The sequence below is a fragment of the Amblyraja radiata genome, chromosome X (genome assembly GCF_010909765.2).
Source record: "Amblyraja radiata isolate CabotCenter1 chromosome X, sAmbRad1.1.pri, whole genome shotgun sequence".
Classification (NCBI taxonomy): domain Eukaryota; kingdom Metazoa; phylum Chordata; class Chondrichthyes; order Rajiformes; family Rajidae; genus Amblyraja; species Amblyraja radiata.
Genome location: NC_045999.1, coordinates 14,789,394 through 14,807,610, shown reverse-complemented (window position 1 = coordinate 14,807,610; position 18,217 = coordinate 14,789,394). Strand labels below are relative to the sequence as shown.

The window sequence follows — 18,217 nt, the reverse complement described above, 5'->3', positions numbered from 1 at the left end:
GTATTAGTTCCAGTACCTTGCTTTCTGCTGCCACTAATGATTTCAAGGTTTGGTCCGTTATTCTAACCTCCTCGTCCACCCGGCGAGCACGACTATGAGATATCATGAGAAATGCACATGGCCACAAACAGTGTGCAATGAAAACATGCAGTGAAGAAGAGATAACAGGTTAAAACCCCAAACAGTACACGGCCAAGACATTTAACATCTGAACAAGCTTCATTGGTGCTTTAAATCTTTGAGTACAGAGCTTGGTTCACATTGCTGGATGAGGTCACGTTTTCTACTGATTTTTTTTTTTGGATCGACAAGTTGACCAGAGATGTGAAAAATTATTCTCATCCATCATCTCAAACAAAGGGAAGGCTGCAATTTCCACTCATTGTACTCAAAGACTTAATTTTCCAGGATGTTTTAGCACTTTGTGTCCAAGCAGGATTTAATGAGCGGTGGCCACTGACATTGCACAAGAGGAGACGGTATACATACGATTCAGACAGCTCAGCTCGCTCCTCAGTCCTCTCCAAGTCGCTCTCAATGATGACCAGTTTACGTGCGACCTGATGGGGAAGCATGAGAGTTAACACTGTTTGAGACACACCGCATTGACCTAGTCTTTGTTTAGCTTTGAGATAGAGCAAGGAAACAGGCCTCCCTGCCCAATCAATCACCCATTCACAATGGTATGCCATTTTCACATCCACCCTCTACACACTGGGGGCAATTAACCTACAAGTCTGAAGAAGGGTTTCGGCCCGAAACGTCGCCTATTTCCTTCGCTCCATAGATGCTGCTGCACCCGCTGAGTTTCCCCAGCAATTTTGTGTACCTAACCTACAAACCCACAAGTTTAGTTTAGTTTAGATACAGCGCGGAAACAGGCCCTTCGGCCCACTGAGTCCGCAGCGACCACGCACACTGACACTATCCTACACACACACTAAGGATAATTTACAATTATACCAAGCCAATTAACCTACAAACCTGTCTTTCAAGTGTGGGAAGAAACCGGAGCTCCTGGAGAAAACCCACATGGTCACGGGGCGAACGTACTAACTCCGTACAGATGGACCCCTAGTCAGGATCGAACCCGGGTCACTGGCACAATAAGGCAGCAACTCTACTGCTGCACCAGTTTAGGATGTGGGAGGAAACTGCAACACCCGGTGGAAACCCACGTGGTCACAGAGAGAATGTACAAACTCCACACAGATAGCGCTCAGAATCGGGATCAACCCCGGGTTTCTGGCGCCATGAGGCAGCGGCTCTACCCTCTGCCACTATGCCACCCCTGTTGGGTGAGAGTTGGACCAAAAGTCTCCTGTTGCCCAGTGCAACGTTACACATTGTCCATAGCTGTGATACCACTGGGCATGTTCCAGCCTCTCAGCCAGCACCAGCCTCAGTACCCACACAAGCCTCGGGTTACACAAACGTCTCACCTCCTCATATTTGCGGTCAGCCTCCTCAGCAATGTGCTTGGCCTCCTTGAGCTGGATCTCCTGCAGCTCCATCTTCTCCTCATCCTTCAGGGCCCTGTTCTCAATGACCTTCATCCCTCTGGAGAAAGGAAGAGCAGAAACACGACAATGAACATCACTGTGAACAGAGCACCGCTTCCTGTTGGCGTACACTGGTCAGGTTGGGATTGGGAAGGGAAGGAATCCCACCAACTGTAGTCGCCAGCATTTTCATTTTGTTCCTAGGGGGCAACGATGTGCAAATGCCACCCCACCCTGATGGCAGAGGTTCAAGCTGTGCCTTCCTGGGTCAGAAGTCAGCAGTCCCCACCCCTGGGCAATCAGTCTCAACAAGTCTTGTCAGCACCAGTTGGGTAGCATCGAACTTCACATTCCTGGCTCCCCTCAACAAAAATCACAGACCACCGATAGTACCAAATACTGCCTGATCGACCTCCTCTTTATAGAGTCACGCAGCAACCAAGCAGGCCCTTCAGCCCAATTTCCCCTTGCCGATCAACATGGCCCACCTGCCTGCGTTTGGCACATATCCCTCCAAACCTATCCTATCCATTTATAGCTCCCAATCTATTTATATGGATTATATCTATCCATTTATAAATAAGGGAACAATGGATTTTCTCTTGTTGCAACAAAGAACTGCAGATGCTGGATTACAAAAATAGACACAAAAATGCTTGAGTAACTCAGAAGTGTCCCAAAGGTTGTCTATCTATATTCTCCAGAGATGCAGCCTGCCCCACTGAGTTACTCCAGCACTTTATGTCGATTTTTGTAACCAAGCATCTGCAGTTCCTTGTTTCTACTCAATGTAACACTGGTTAGGACGAAGGTGAAATACTGCAGGAGGTTCTGGTCAACACACTGTAGGAAAATGTGATAGTGTGTACATTGTTCATGTGCAGAAGATGATGCTGTCTGGGATTGAATACTTCAGACATGTGGAGAGTCTGTCAGAGAGTTATTCAGTATGGAAACAGTCCCTTCAGCCCAACCCATCCATGCTGACCAAGATTACTATCCGAACCATTCCCACTTGCCTGCCTTTGCCCCTATCCCTCTAAACCTTTTCTATACATGCTCTTGCGGAGTGGTCAGATGCATGGCAGATGAAGTTTAATGCGGATAAATGTGAGGTTATCCACTTTGGCAGTAAAAACAAGAATGCAGATTACTATCTAAATAGCGTCAAGTTGGGAAAAGGGGAAGTACAATGGGATCTGGGGGTCCTTGTTTGTCAGTCTATGAAAGTAAACATGCAGGTACAGCAGGCAGTGAAGAAAGCGAATGGCATGTTGGCCTTTATTACAAGAGGAATCAAATATAGGAGTAAAGCGATCCTTCTGCAATTGTACAGAGCCCTAGTGAGACCACACCCTAGAGTATTGTGTGCAGTTTTGGTCTCCTAATTTGAGGAAGACATTCTTGCTATTGAGGAAGTGCAGCACAGGTTTACAAGGTTAATTCCCGGGATGGCGGGACTGTCATATGCTGGGCTAGTACTGAGCGGCTGGGCTAGTACACTCTGGAGTTTAGAAGGATGAGAGGCTATCTCATTGAAACATATAAGATTGTTATGGGTTTGGACACGCTGGAGGTGTGTTGGGGGAGTCCAGAACCAGGGGCCACAGTTTAAGAATAAGGAGTAAGCCATTTAGAGCAGAGACGAGGAAACACTTTTTCTCATAGAGAGTTGTGAGTCTGTGGAATTCTCTGCGTCAGAGGGCAGTGGAGGCGGGATCTCTGGATGCTTTCAAGGGAGAGCTAGATAGGGCTCTTAAAAATAGCAGAGTCAGGGGATATGGGGAGAAGGCAGGAACGGGGTACTCATTGAGGATGATCAGCCATGATCACATTAAATGGCGGTGCTGGCTCGAAGGGTCGAATGGCCTACTCCTGCACCTATTGCCTAAATTCTTAAGGACTGCAACAATACTCCCCTTGACTGCTTCAACTGGCATCTTGTTCCATAAACACACTGCCCTCTGTGCAAACAAATTGTCCCCAGTTCCCTTTTAAATCCGTCCCCTCTCACCTTCAATCTGTGTTCTGTAATTCTAGTCTCTGCTAATCTGGAAAAGACTGCGACCATGCCCCTCATGATTTCATACACCTCTACAAGGTCATCACTTCTACACTCCAGAGTACAAATGCCTCAGCCTCTCCTTTTAACTCAAGCCCTTCATTCCTTTGGGAATCCTTTCTGCAATCTTTCCAGCTTAATGACATCCTTCCCATAGCTATGCAACCAGGACTGCACACAGTACAACTGTGGTCTCATAAACAACTTATACAGTTACACCCTCATGTCCCACATGCTGTACTCAATACCCTGACCAATGAAGCCAAACACCTTTCACCACCCTGCGTCACCACTTTCAGGGAACTATGCAGCTGTACACTTGGACACTGTTCGACAACACTCTCCGGGGGCTGGCAATTACTCTGCGTGACCTGCCCTCGTTTAAATTACTGAAGTGCACCACATTGCACTTGTAGAAATTAAATTCTATCTGTCATTCCCCATGTTCATTTCAATCCATAGAGTCAGTAATACCGCACGGAAACAGGCCCTTTCCCCCAGCTAGTTCATGCCAACGAAAGGGCTCACCTAAGCTAATCCCATTTCCCTGTGTTTGGCCCAGAACCCACTGAACCTTTCCTATTCAACTTCGACGCCCTTCTTCCCTGTCCACTATACCACTGACCCTATCAGGGGCTGTGACCTAGAGAACTATAACCATATAACCATATAACAATTACAACACGGAAACAGGCCATCTCGACCCTTCTAGTCCATGCCGAACACGTATTCTCCCCATGTCCCATATACCTGCGCTCAGACCATAACCCTCCATTCCTTTCCTGTCCATATAACTATCCAATTTATTTTTAAATGATAAAAATGAACCTGCCTCCACCACCTTCACTGGAAGCTCATTCCACACAGCCACCACTCTCTGAGTAAAGAAGTTCCCCCTCATGTTACCCCTAAACTTCTGTCCCTTAATTCTCAAGTCATGTCCCCTTGTTTGAATCTTCCCTACTCTCAGTGGGAAAAGCTTATCCACGTCAACTCTGTCTATCCCTCTCATCATTTTAAAGACCTCTATCAAGTCCCCCCTTAACCTTCTGCGCTCCAAAGAATAAAGCCCTAACTTGTTCAACCTTTCTCTGTAACTTAGTTGCTGAAACCCAGGCAACATTCTAGTAAATCTCCTTTGTACTCTCTCTATTTTGTTGACATCCTTCCTATAATTAGGCGACCAAAATTGTACACCATACTCCAGAATTGGCCTCACCAATGCCTTGTACAATTTTAACATTACATCCCAACTTCTATACTCAATGCTCTGATTTATAAAGGCCAGCACACCAAAAGCTTTCTTTACCATCCTATCTACATGAGATTCCACTTTCAGGGAACTGTGCACAGTTATTCCCAGATCCCTCTGTCAACCTGCATTCTTCAATTCCCTACCATTTACCATGTACGTCCTATTTTGATTTGTCCTGCCAAGATGTAGCACCTCACACTTATCAGCATTAAACTCCATCTGCCATCTTTCAGTCAAATGGTGCTGGAAGGTGCTATCAGCCTAGGGAGCTGTGTTTCAACTGGTCTGGACGCAATGGGCCGAATGGCCTCCTCCTGTGTTGTAAATTTCTGATGACTGGGCGATTGACAGGAGCAGCCACAGGGCAGAATTGGGGAGGGATGGGAAGGTGTGGGGTGGAGAGCAGTCAGCTACAGCCCCAGCACAGAACACGGTATATATCCCACACACCTTTCATTTGGATAATGCAAATGAAAAAGGGGAAATTTAACAATGCCCTCTTGTAGTGGCAGGGAGCTGGTGTCAGATTTCCCACTCTACTGGCAATCCAAACAGGAGCCTTGTGCATCTGGAACAGTGTCGAGGACCAAGCCCTCGTTACCACATAGCCAACAGGTCAGTCATTAGTGTAGAAACAGCAACAACTTGGAAGGAGCCAAACCGTGACTCAAAGGGCCCAACATAAATTCAATTTTTCATGCCTTTATGTCAATTGAAAAGTATCGCTAAATAGAGGCAAAACAAACTCTCACAGGAAGTCTGGTTGACAACCTTATCACGGAGGGTGATGGGTGTATGGAATGTGGGTGCGTGTATAGAGGAGGTCCTTGAGGCAGGTACAATAAAAACATTTTACGACAACCAAATGTAGGTTCTTGGCTGGAAAGGTTTCGAGGAATGTGGGCCAAGCGCCTGCAATAGGCCGAGCATGTACGGGGCACCTTGGTTGGCATGGACGTGTTGGGCCAAAGAGCCTGCATGTGACTCAATGACTCTCTGAACCCAGCATTAAACACAAAGCCCGGGACCGGATGGCTGAGCCAGCAGGTGCCCCTATTCAGCAAAATCTTACCTTTCACTCTCGTCAGCGGCCTTCTCAGCCTCCTCCAGCTTCTGCAGGGCGGTGGCCAGGCGCTCCTGGGCCCTGTCCAGCTCCTCCTCAACCAGCTGGATGCGCCTGTTCAGAGAGGCCACGTCTGCCTCGGCCTTGGGGGGAAACAAGCAGTCAGAGCCCAGGACCAACACAGGCTGTGTCTCACACACAAGGCACAGGGTTGGAAGTTGCATGTGACCACCCACAAACATTCTTGTGTCATTCCCTTGCCCATCCTGGTATGAATACCCGGACCACCCCCACATGGAGCTAGGAGTGGGGATAAAACTAAAGTAACTAACCCTGAGCTCCATGGAAGATAAACTGCGCTCCAAGCACTATAAGGTACACTGTGAATGGCTTGATTGTAATCGTGTATTGTCTTTGCGCTAACTGGTTTAGCACACAACAAAAGCTTTTCACTGTACCTCGGTACACGTGACAATAAACTAAACTAAAATTAAACCTACCCCCCCTCCCCCCCCCCCAATTGTACCCATTCTTCAAAATGGAGGCACTGACCTTCTGATGGCATTTCACTTGTTTTACACAGAAACACTTCACCAGAATGTGAACTGTGAAGTGAACACTGTTACAGTATGTACAACCGCACTATGTTTGTACAGCAATACTATCTGTTGTGCTGCTGCAAGTAAGAATTTCATTGTTCTGTTTGCGACATATGACAATAAAACACTCTTGACTCTTAAATGATTCAACTTTGCACCTTTTTGGTCCCAGTTGCAAAGCAGTTCGGGACTTTCAAAGCTCCTAACCTTTCATCTATTTACATATGATTTACAAACAAGGTGTTTTATCCTCAGTCACTGCTGCAGTTTATGCCACACCTTCCCTTTTATTCACCTGCTCCCGTATGCAAAACCATCCAGCCCTTCCTCATTTGTGCCTTTTCCTGCTTCCCCCTCAATACAACAACGACATTCTTTCCAACCTCTCCCAGCAGGACAGCATTCCACTGTCTCTAGAATTCCCTGAAATCTCCAGTTCCAATTTTGGCTCCTTAAACATATTACTATTAATTCCTTCAAATTGCGGAACAGCCACTAAACACTTCCAGTGAGGTCAGAGTGGGCAGCTTTCGGTTCTGACCCACATGGCCAATGATCCCGTCAAAAGCTCCAGCTCGGTTCCCACTGACAGATTCCCCTAACTTCACACTGCTGTGATGATATATTACAGGTGACGGACACAAGCTAAAGACACAAGTCCTGCCAAAGCTGGAGAAACACACCACCACACCTGTGGGGAGAGGGATATAGTTAACTTTACAGGTTGGTGACCAGATCTGGCAAGACATCGTCCACCCAAACCACTATCTCCATTTCACTGTCACAGATGCTGCCAAAGATATTCTCTGTTTAGTTTAATTGACAGATACAGCGTGGAAACAAGCCCTTCAGCCCACCGAGTCCGTGCTAACCAGTGATTCCCATACACTAACGCTATCTTACACAACCAAGGACAATTTACAATCTTTACAGAAACCATTTGCCAACAAACCTGTACATCTTGGGAGTATGGGAGGAAACCGGAGCACCCGGCGAAAACCCACGCAGTCACAGGAAGAATGTACAAACTCCGCACAGACAGCACCCATAGTCAGGATCAAACCCGGGTCTCTGGTGCTGTAAAGCAGCAGCTGTACCGCTGTGTCACCCTGCCACCCAAATTGATAGTGAGGAAGCTACAGAAGAATATTGACCATTTGCTTTACAAGACAGATGGAGAAATGTGAGATGATGCATTTTGAGCAGATGAACATGGCCAGGATATATACACTGCACAGCTGGATCCTGCAATAGAGGCAGGAAGTGAGGAATGCAGTGCGGGTGACAGCATTGGTCGATACAGTGGTTAGGGAGGCATAAATAGATGAAAATCTAAAATAATTTCCAGGTGCCGGAAATCTGAAATGAAATCAGAAACTGCTGCTAACACTCAGCAGGTCAGGCAGTGTTCGTGGAGGGAGAAACACAGCTAACGTTCCAGGTCTGAGGCCTCAACTGTGTGGTTGGGATAATAGCCTTCATTTGCATGGGCACAGAACATAAGTTGAGGGAGTGCTGGAGTAACACAGCGGGCCAGGCAGCAACACTGGAGGACATGGATGAGTGATGTTTCGGGTTGGAACCCTTCTTCAGACTGAAGAAAGTTCCCAACCTGAAATGTTACCTATCCATGTCCTCCATGAAGGGTCCCAACTATAATCTCTTGTGCCCTCATCAGTACAGGGAGGATTCAAGCGAGAGTTAGATTTTGCTCTTAGGGCTAAGGGAATCAAGGGATATGAGGAAAAAGCCAGAACGGGGTACTGATTTTGGATGATCAGCCATGGTCATATTGAATGGCGGTGCTGGATCGAAAGGCCGAACAGCCTACTCCTACACCTATGTTCCATGTTTCTATGATATGGTACAACCGTATCATCCATTAGTTAGATCACTGTTGGAGTCCGGCACTCAGGTCTGGTCACCACACTATAGGATGGATGCCATTGTATTGGAGGGTGTGTAGAGGAGGTTCACCAGGATGTTACCTGGGGCAGAGGCTTTCAGCTATGAGGAGAGCTTGTTTCTTTTGTAGCAGAGAAAGCCGAGGGGAGGTGGGGGCAGATTGAGGAGACAAAATATTGGCAGGCCAAAATACTGAGGGGGACAGATAGTGAAAAACATTATCAGCAAAGGTAGAGGTGTCTTTAAACAAATAGGTTTATGGCACTGGGTGGGAGACTGCGGGGTGGGGGGGGGGGGGGGGAAGAAGTGTTTTTTCACCAGAAGATGATTGAAATCTGGAATAGGTGAGGGAAATGGGCCTCACAACATTGAAGTATTTGGATGAATGCTTGAAGCGCAGAGACTACAGGCTGAGTATTTCAAAAACTGCCATTGTATTGATAGCAATATCATGGTCGACAAGGGCTAGATGGGCCGAAGGGTCAGTTTCCTGGCTGCATGGTTCAATTCTTCCGTATTTATACAATACTCTCAGTTTCCTTCTCTCTGGATTCTTAAGCCTTGATAATGCTGCATTATCAAAGCAGGAGTGTGTTATTAGAGTTCTGGTCATGAAGCGTCTGCCCTTTCCCCTAAGCTCTTGCCAAATTGATAAAGATGAGTGGGCGCTGTCAGGAAGCTAATCCTTCAAGCCGAACCGATAACCATCATTTTACTTTGGTGACCTATAGACTTTATTTTGAGAAAGAGCTATAAACATTAATGATTGTACGAAACAGCTCATGGCAAGGGAGGATCAAGGTACCTGCCATCCCCGTCACAAGGAGAAGAGATTTCACAAGGGCAAGTAGTCACGTGGCCAAGGCAGTATGGGATACCTACCCTCAGCCGGGGCACAGAATACAAGGGCAAGGAGTCACGTACAACTTTGTGACATTCTGCTTAGGTCAAATCTGCAGAAGGACATCTAGAGAGAAGAGATGACAGGGAGATGTGTCGGGCAGTGGGTCAGATGGGATAGGCCCCAGAGCAGGGGGTCACTAAATCACCTCCGTCAGGGGGAGCGTGGATGACATGAAGACCTAGCCTCAACATTCACCAGGCAACCAGTTAGCTTCCACACACACACACACACACACACACACAGACACAGAGAGTTCTGGAGTAACTCCGCTGGTCAGGCAGTATCTCTGGGGAAAAGGGATAGATAGGCACATTTCTGGTTTGGACCCTTCTTCAGACTGTTTGGGGAGTGGGGGTGGAGAGAGTAAGCTGGGAGACAAGAGGGGGGAGGGGCAGGACAGGATCAACCACGGCACTATCGTGTTGTGATAAGAAACAATTTAGGCTTTGGATTCGCTTGAATTTTTTTTTAAAGATTCACCAATGATTAAAGTGAGCGAGTGTCCTTGGAGCAAGGTCAGGCTGCATCCTGAACCCGGGTACACACACACCGCCGCCCCTTCCCCTCCCTCGGTCTGGGCCGTCACACAGTAGTGGCAGGCAGGCAGCCCGCGGCTCCAGGCGACTGGCTCAGTGAAGGATAATCACCTGGTGGAGAATTGTGTAGCCATTTGTTCCCCTGCATTAACACATTGTTCTCGATTCCACACTGCGGCATCGACACTGCCAAGCCCTCGCAGAAGTTGGGGAATCTCACAAATACACAGGAAAGATAGAAGCACGAAGACAGACACAAAATGCTGCAGTAACTCAGCGGGACAGGCAGCATCTCTCGAGAGAAGGAATGGGTGACGTTTCTGGTCGAGACCCTTCTTCAGACCCTCGACCCGAACCGTCACCCATTCCTCCTCTCCAGATACGCTGCCTGTCCCGCTGAGTTACATTTTGTTTATATATGCGGTTTAAACCAGCGTCCACAGTTCCTTCCTACATAGGAAAATGAGCATGCCACTCGGCCCTTCCAACCTGCCCCACCCACATGGTTGTTCTACCCTGACCTCAGGTCCTCACAGCTCTCAAGTCCTACGCCTACCTCAATGAGGCCAGCTCTCCCGGCTGTGGACCCACCTTACCCCCACCCACAGCCACAAGCTCAGCCGTGGACTCGGCAATTCCACTCCTCATGTCTTGGACACGGGCCAAAGCTGCACACTGAACTCCAAATAAGGAATCCGTGCAATCTTTGCATGACATTTTATGTTTGAAATGAAGGCCATTGCCTTCCAATATAAACAAACACAAACTCCTTGTCCCAAAATGGAGAATAAATGGAGTTAATTTAAACGTAGGCACAAAAAATGTTGGAGTAATTTAGCGGGGCAGGCAGCACCGCAATTAAAGTTGCAGGGAAGAACTGCAGATGTTGGTTTAAATCGAAGGTAGACTCTTAATTAAAGGTACTGGAATATCAACAGATTCGTGATATTTTGGTGGTTGGGGCGGGGGGAGGGGAGAGGGAGATGGAGATACATGAGGGGACTCTAAGTCAATGCAGGATAGGTGTTGGACCCAAACTGATTCGTGATATCTTGTAGTAAGGGAGGGGGAGCGGGGGTACATGGGTGAATACAGTTGCAGGCTGTCTGCTGAACGCTATTGGTTTCTATTGCCCTGTGAAGCAGTCCCTGGCATGTAAACAGCCTCAGTTCTAGATAAACCATCGTGGGGCTGATCGGCGATCTTGAAGCAAACAGCCCAGGGCTGGACTGATTAAGCCCCACCTTTGCACTGGCCGCTCAGACTCGCTTCAGCGTAGGCCAGTTAATCATACACTGCATGGGCCCAAATCCGGGATTACAGCCACAACTGAATGTACCAGTATACATAAAACACGGGTCTCACCTCCGAATGAACTCATTAGTGTTATTAAACAATACACCGCCGTGACCAAATTAAAGGCATCGGACTGTGTAAACACGCTTCACACGGGAACAAGAGGCGAGTTCCAACCTCAGAAGTTACGGTGCACAGTAGCAGGGAAGGTTGGAATTAAATGGGGCCATGATTTCTGGCGGCGCAAGGTTTCATCTACAGAGGGCGCCTCTGCCTCGACCTGTACTGGGTTTAGCCCTGGAGACAACGGCCGCATTTCCCCAGCTCGCCCGCTCCATGGTGCAGGTCCGGCACTGAGTCAGCGGCCCGGTCACACTGCAGGAGCGGTCTCCAGCTCGACCTCCACCCTCATGCTCCTATCCCCCTCCCATGCATTCCCCTCCTCCCTACCCTATCTCCCCCCCCCCCCCCCACTAGTTTCCTCCTCTCCCACTCCTCTCCACCTCTCCCCCTCTCATCCCTATCCCCCTCTCCCTACTCCCTTCCCAACCTATTGCCACACCTGTCCCCACCTCATCTCCACCCCCGCTCCTTTCCCCAGTCCCGTGCCCCTGCCCCGCCGGCCGGCGCTCACCAGCTCCCGGTTCTGCCGCTCGCTGTCCACGTCCCGCTGCAGCCTGTTCGCTTTCTCCTCCGCCACATCTGCCTGGTCCTGCAGGCTCCTGATCTTCCTCCTGACCGCATCCACCGGCATGGTGTTGGCCATCCGCTCGCCCCGCTCCTGCTCCCGACCCCCTGCTCTCGGCACCGCCACCCACCCGCCCGCGGGACAACCTTCAGCAGGTTGCCGGCTCAGCCTCCCCGCTGCACAGGCACTCCCGCCGGAAGTCACCCGCCGCTAACCTGCGCTGTTTAACCCTCTGCCGGCCACCAGGGAGGGAGGGAAGGAAAGAGAGAGATGGATGGATGGATGGATGGATGGAAGGAAGGAAAGAGTGAGGGAACGAGGAGGGAATGATGGGAGAGAGGGTGAGGAAGGGAGGGGGAAGAGGAAGGAGAGGGCGAGGGAAGAAGGGAGGAGGTTGGGCGGGAAGAAGGGAGGGTACGTGAAGGAGGGAGGGTACGTGAAGGAGGGAGAGCTGGGGGAGAGATGGAGGCAAATGAGAGAGCGGAGGGGGGGGGGGCAAGGAGTATTAATTCCGTTCTCCACATAGAAACATAGAAAATAGGTGCAGGAGTAGGCCATTCGGCCCTTCGAGCCTGCACCGCCATTCAATATGATCATGGCTGATTATCATGGGAGGGATGAGATTGGAGAGGGTGCAGAGGAGATTCAGCTGTGTGTTGCCAGGAATGGAGTATCTCGGTTATGAAGGGAGGCAGGAACGGCTGGGTTCGATTTTCTTGGAGCGGACATAGTTGAGGGTAGTCAAAAGTGCTGGAGAAACTCAGCGGGTGGGGCAGCCACTATGGAGCGAAGGAAATAGGCAACGTTTCGGGTCGAAACCCTTCTTCAGACATCCCAGCATCCGCAGTTCCTTCTTAAACATAGCTGAGGGCGGTCCTAATTCAGATACAAAATGAAGGGGTCCAGAGAGGTAGATAGTAAGGAACATTTCTCCAGAAGGCCAGATGTTTAGGGGAATGTGTAAGGGGTTTGGATGGGATCTGAGGAGGATTGTTTCCCCCAGAACATGGTTGGAATCTGGAGATCAATGTGGTGAGAGTCGTAAAGGCAGATATTAGCACAAGATTTAAGAAATATCCAGGCAAACAGAACTGCCAAGATATGGAGGTCCATGGACCAATGGGTTGGATGTGGGGTTGGTACTGAAGCGGGTGGAGTGGTGAGGGGAGAGAGAGAGAGAGTGGGCAGAGTGTTGGAGTGGGGAGAAAGAGAGATGGATAGATGTGGGGTGGGGAGAGAGGGATTGGGGGAGGGTGGGAGATGGAATGGGGAGAGAGGGAAGGAGATGCAGTGGGGAGGGTGGGAAATGGAGCAGGGTGGGAGGGAGGGAGGGGGGTCAGAAGAGCCTGTTTCTATACAACCCCATGACCAAGAGCTGGGCTGGAGAGGACGTGTGCAGAATGTGTGCACACCATCCTCTGATATATTATCGTCCTTTTTTATTAAATGTCACTTTACAACCATGCCTTACAACCCTGTACATGCTTCTTCCCACTCCATGGTCAATGGACCTTCTAGCTTCACAAAACTGTCCGTAATTACTGCAGATAAAATAACCCATGTTCAGTTCTGACAATTAGTGGTGAAGACATTATCTAAGGTCACAGCAGGATACTAGAACTGGATCAACATGACAAGCAGTTCAGAATGGCAGCTGGAATTTAACTCGGATAGGTGGCATATGTTGTATCTTAGTGATTTATACTAGGATAGGAATTACATGGTAAATGATAGGGCCTCAAAGAGGTTTGTAGAACAGAGAGGTATGCTTGGGTAGTGCTACATAGTTCCCTGAGGGTGGCGACACAGACACAGACAGAGAGGTAAATGTGTTTTTTTCCTTCATTGGCTGCGACACTGAGTATGTGACTCCTGTATTTTTCATGGGGCAGAGGGTTGCTTTCCATTGTAATGTGAAGCCACATCATCTGCAAAGGTGAGATGAAAAAAAGATTTCTGGTTCATTCTTTACCTTTAGCTAGGTTTAGAGATACAGGCCCTTCGACCCATCGAGACTGCGTCGACCAGCGATCCCCGTACACTAGCACTACTCTACATACTGGGGACAATTAAAAAAATTACCAAAGCCAAATTAACATACAATCCTGTACGTCTGTGGAACATAGGACTGTTTTCGATCTATTGTACTTTTGTCAGCAACACATACATGGCAACGCTTGTGTACGGTCTAGGTGTGGTCTGCTGTATGATTTTAACAAAGCATTTCACTGTACCTCGGTACATGTGACAATAAAATATTGTTAAAATGAATTGGATCACCCATCAGGTCACCCGGGGGTAGGGGGGAGGGAATAATAGGGACTACAAATCCACACACCCCTGTGACATGGGAGAAAACCAGAGCACCCGGGGAAATCCACGCACCTGGGTGAACATGAAAACTCCACACACACAGACAGCAGCAGAGGTCAGGGCTGAACCAGATCACTGGAGCTGTCAGACAGTGGCTCCACCAGTTCAGGCCTCAGCTGCTCTCCCCTTCCGAGGGGATGTTAGAGAGTCTGCAACAACTTAATCAAAATTATATGGATAGGACAGGTTTAGAGGGATATGGGCCAAATGCAAGTGGATGGACATGTTGGCTGGTGTGGGTAAGTTGGGCCGCAGGGCCTGTTTCCTTGCTGTAATATTCTGTGAGTCTACGATTCTAAAAGTTGGAGGGCTGCACGGTGGTGCAGCGGGTAGAGCTGCTGCCTCACAGTGCCAGAGACCAGGGTTTGATTCTAACCATGGTGAAGTGGTGTTTGCACGTTCTCCCTGTGACTATGTGGGTTTTTCCAGGTGCTCCGGTTTCCTCCCACATCCTAAAGACGTGCGAGTTGACAGGCTAATTGGCTCTGTAAATTGTCCCTAGTGTTCGGCCTCAGAGGACAGACTGTGACCTCTGCCCAAGAACCTCAGCGGTCAGTCTCACCTCTCTGTGTCAAAGCCCCAGAGTCAGATAGTAACTGGGGGAGAGTGACCTCTGTTTAGGAGCACCAGGGGTCAGACTGTGACTCCCTGTCCATGGATCCCAGAGGTCAAAGCATGACTGTCCATCGCCACCATGGGTCACCGTACTGTGACCTCTGTCCAGGAGCCTATGACATCTGTTCCTGTTTGTAGGGGTCAAACCATGATCTGTGTCCAGGAGCATCAATGGTCAGACCATGACCTCTGTCCAGGTGAGACCACCCTGGCCCTCCCCCTGGCAGTGTGGGACAGACCAGACCTACCCCCTGAGCAGAATGGACAATGCTTGTGGCCAGTGGAGAGCTGTCTGTCCCAGGGTTGTCTCACTGTGTGGGTGAGGTGGGGGGGGGGGGGGGGGTGCTCACAGTGGTGGCAAGGTGGTCGGCGAGCAGCTGGTCAGCTTGTGTTGGGCAGCTTATCATTGATAAAAAAAACAATTCCTGTGGGGAAAGTCCCCAGTACTAACTAGATTTTGGAGTAGTGTATCACAGGAACAGGCCCTTCAGCCCACAATGTCCATACCGAACACGATGCCAAGCTAACTAACCTCCTGTGTCTGCACCTGATTCATATCCCGCCACCCCTGCATAAACATGTACCTGTCTCCTAAACCTCTTCATCGCCACTGTCCTACCTACCGTCACCCCCGCCCCTGGCCGTGCATTCCAAGCACATCACGCTCTGTGTAAAAAACTTGCACTACACAACTTTTGTTAAAGTTTCTCCCTCTCACTTTAATGTTCTGCCGTCGAGTGGTGGACGTTTCCACCCTGTGGTATCTGACCATCTACCCAAAACTGCCTCACATCGCTTCTATCAGGTCTCCCCTCAACCCCCGTCGGCTCCAGAGAAAACTATCCAAGTTTGTCCAAACTCTCCTTGGAGAGAATTCCCTCTAATCCAGGCGGCACCCTTGTAAACGTTTAGCGGTGTGTGTTTGCACTACAGACCCCACGGTGCCCACTCGCAATGACAGCGTGTGGCCGAGAGCGGGGATCAGAGAGCAGCAAACTAAATTATTTGGAATTTTCTCTGAAAACATTGAAACTAAGTATTGTCTCAGGAGATTGTCCCTCTATCTGGGGGCGCAGATTCACACTCCCTGGATACAGATTATCTCTCCCCCGCAAAAGATTCACTCTACCCCTGGGACACGGATTGTGTCAGTGTGGCCGGTAAGGTTGTGGGCGCTGTCCCAGGCAGGCGCGGCCGGGGTGGGGAGCTGGCCGGGCCTGGGTGTAAAGACCCTGGCAGTTAGAGGGGATTTACACCGAGCGGGCTGGGAGCCGTGCCTGGCCCGTGCCGGTCCCCTCAAGCCTGTGTCCAGCGCGGACTCCACTTGCTCCGGATGCCAAGGACGTAAGTGGTGAGCCGAATACTCCACATACTTTTCCTTTTAAGGAGTGTGAACGGCAACGTGATCTTCCGCTCACATTGCACGCTGATGGCCCGGGGGGGGGGGGGGGGGGTGTTGACGCCTCTGTCATTAGTCCCTCCCCCCGCACTCCCCCGGGTCGCCACCCAGGGGCTTGTCAAACATGGGACAACCTTGTACCACAACCGGGCAACGAGTTCTCGCCTCGGCCGCGAAAGACACAATTAGCCCAGCGCCTTATAAAGTGCTGCCACTATTATTACACCGCCTCTCGCTCGCTTGCTGTTTACTCTGCCCGTTTTAACCCTTGCGCGGTTATTTTTAGGCTCCGGCGGGGGGCATTGGAGGTGGGTGTAAGGAGATTCTTCAGGCAAGGGGGGGGGTGAGAGAAGGTGTGACGGCGCTGCCCATGCAGAATGAGTGAGAGTGAGTGAGTGTGTGCCCGGAGCGGGCGGAGAGTGACTGCAAGCGGGCGTCTCATATACTCACGTCTGTCGCCGTCTTCTCCGCCAACTCCAGCTTCTCCTGCGCGTCTTTGAGAGCCTCCGAGTACTTGTCGAGCTCATCCTCTGTCTGCTTCAGCTTCTTTTGCAGCGACAACAGCTCATCCTCCAGCTTCAGGGCGCACCGCGGGCGAGACACAGAGAGAGACAGAGAGCGCGCAGCAGAGAGGAGACAGAGCGGGCGACAGGCAGCCAGGTGGACAGTCAGAGATGTGGAGACAGGGAGAGAGAGAGAGGAGAGAGAAGCAGAGAGATTAGCAAACAGAGATCCGTCCGCCGCGATACCTTCGCTGCGTTATCCTCGGCCGCCAGTTGCCGCTCCTCCGCCTTGTTGAAATCTTCCAAAAACTTATCCCTCTCGTCCTCCACTGTCCGCAGTTGCTTCTCCAGTTGCAAAGCCTCGTCCTCAAACTACACACAATCAATCGTGCACAGATTAAAGGCGCATTCATCACACGCTCCCTGGTCACCGTTACTCCCCGGAGTTTGGAGACAGTTCCCATCCCAGTGCAGTGAATTGCAATTTACAGATAAAGTAACCCGCCAGAACCTGCTTCAATCTGACAATAATTCGGCTCGACTCATTCTAAACCCAACACAGTTCCATTTCATCATCTACACGCTCACTTTTGCCCCTGACAATCATACACCCCAGAACCCGCACCACGGAAAAATCACACCCTGGATTCTGCGCTTCGGACCAGTCTAGACCCCGGACCCCGCGCTGCAGGCAAGGACTACAGACCCCGGACCCCCGACCCCCGCTACAGGCAGACCCCGCTACCCTGACCCCGCGTTACGGACCAGTCTAGACCCCGCGTTACGGACCAGTCTAGACCCCGGACCCCGCGTTACGGACCAGTCTAGACCCCGGACCCCGCGCTACAGGCAGACCCCGCACCCCCCCCCCCCCTCCCCCTCCGGCTCCCCGGTGTCTGAGCGCGGCCGACCTGCTTGCTCCTGTCCTCGGCTGCTTTCTTGTCGGCCTCCGCTTGCTCGGCTCGGTCCAAGGCGTTCTCCTTGTCCAGCTTCAGCATCTGCATCTTTTTCTTGATGGCCTCCATGGCTGTCGGTGTGTGGTGGCGAGGGACAGAGAGAGAGAGAGAGACCGCGAGGAAGGAGCAGCGAGCGCAGCGGAGTCGGGGCTGAAGTGAACCAAATCTTCCAGTGGCCTCAGAAATATCTCCTTGGTAGGGGGGAGGGGGGGGGGGGGGCAGATTGAATTCCTCTGGATATCTAATACTTTTTTGGAAGCAGCCTGGTCCGCCCTACCCTATGGCGATCTGGCTCCAGCTGATTTGTTGCGGGAGCCGCTGACCAGCACAGCACCGTATATGGGGAGCGGCCTGGGCCGCCGCTCCGCGTCAGCACATTCCCCCCTCTCTCTCAACCACACGAAAGCGGGACTCTACCACCCACCCGCCCGCACACCGACCGGGACAGACACGGGGAGACTCTCGGGCAGAAGGGCGCACAGTCTACATTGGGCAACACGAATAGGGAGTCTCCCATCACACAGACTGGGATGAGGAAAACCCTTTTCACCCAGAGACGTG

General features: G+C 50.4%; 1 protein-coding gene across 12 annotated transcripts in view; it reads right to left on the bottom strand.

Annotated features, from left to right (window-relative positions):
• tpm1 (tropomyosin 1) overlaps nt 1-17,939 on the bottom strand; it is a 42,761-nt gene extending 24,822 nt beyond the window's left edge. The window contains exons 1-6 of one of the 12 annotated variants that reach the window (XM_033014890.1): nt 17,612-17,869; nt 16,947-17,072; nt 5,892-6,025; nt 1,443-1,560; nt 490-560; nt 17-92 (exon numbers count right to left, since the gene is read on the bottom strand). In XM_033014890.1, the coding sequence (XP_032870781.1) occupies nt 17-92; nt 490-560; nt 1,443-1,560; nt 5,892-6,025; nt 16,947-17,072; nt 17,612-17,725 (639 nt within the window). In that variant the 5' untranslated portion in view covers nt 17,726-17,869. Of the gene's footprint in view, nt 1-16; nt 93-489; nt 561-1,442; nt 1,561-5,891; nt 6,026-11,756; nt 11,987-16,647; nt 16,774-16,946; nt 17,073-17,611 lie in introns of those variants that run through there. The other 11 variants (XM_033014896.1, XM_033014889.1, XM_033014887.1 and 8 more) reach the window with 11 other exon arrangements.
• Between the last annotated feature and the right edge of the window lie 278 nt (nt 17,940-18,217).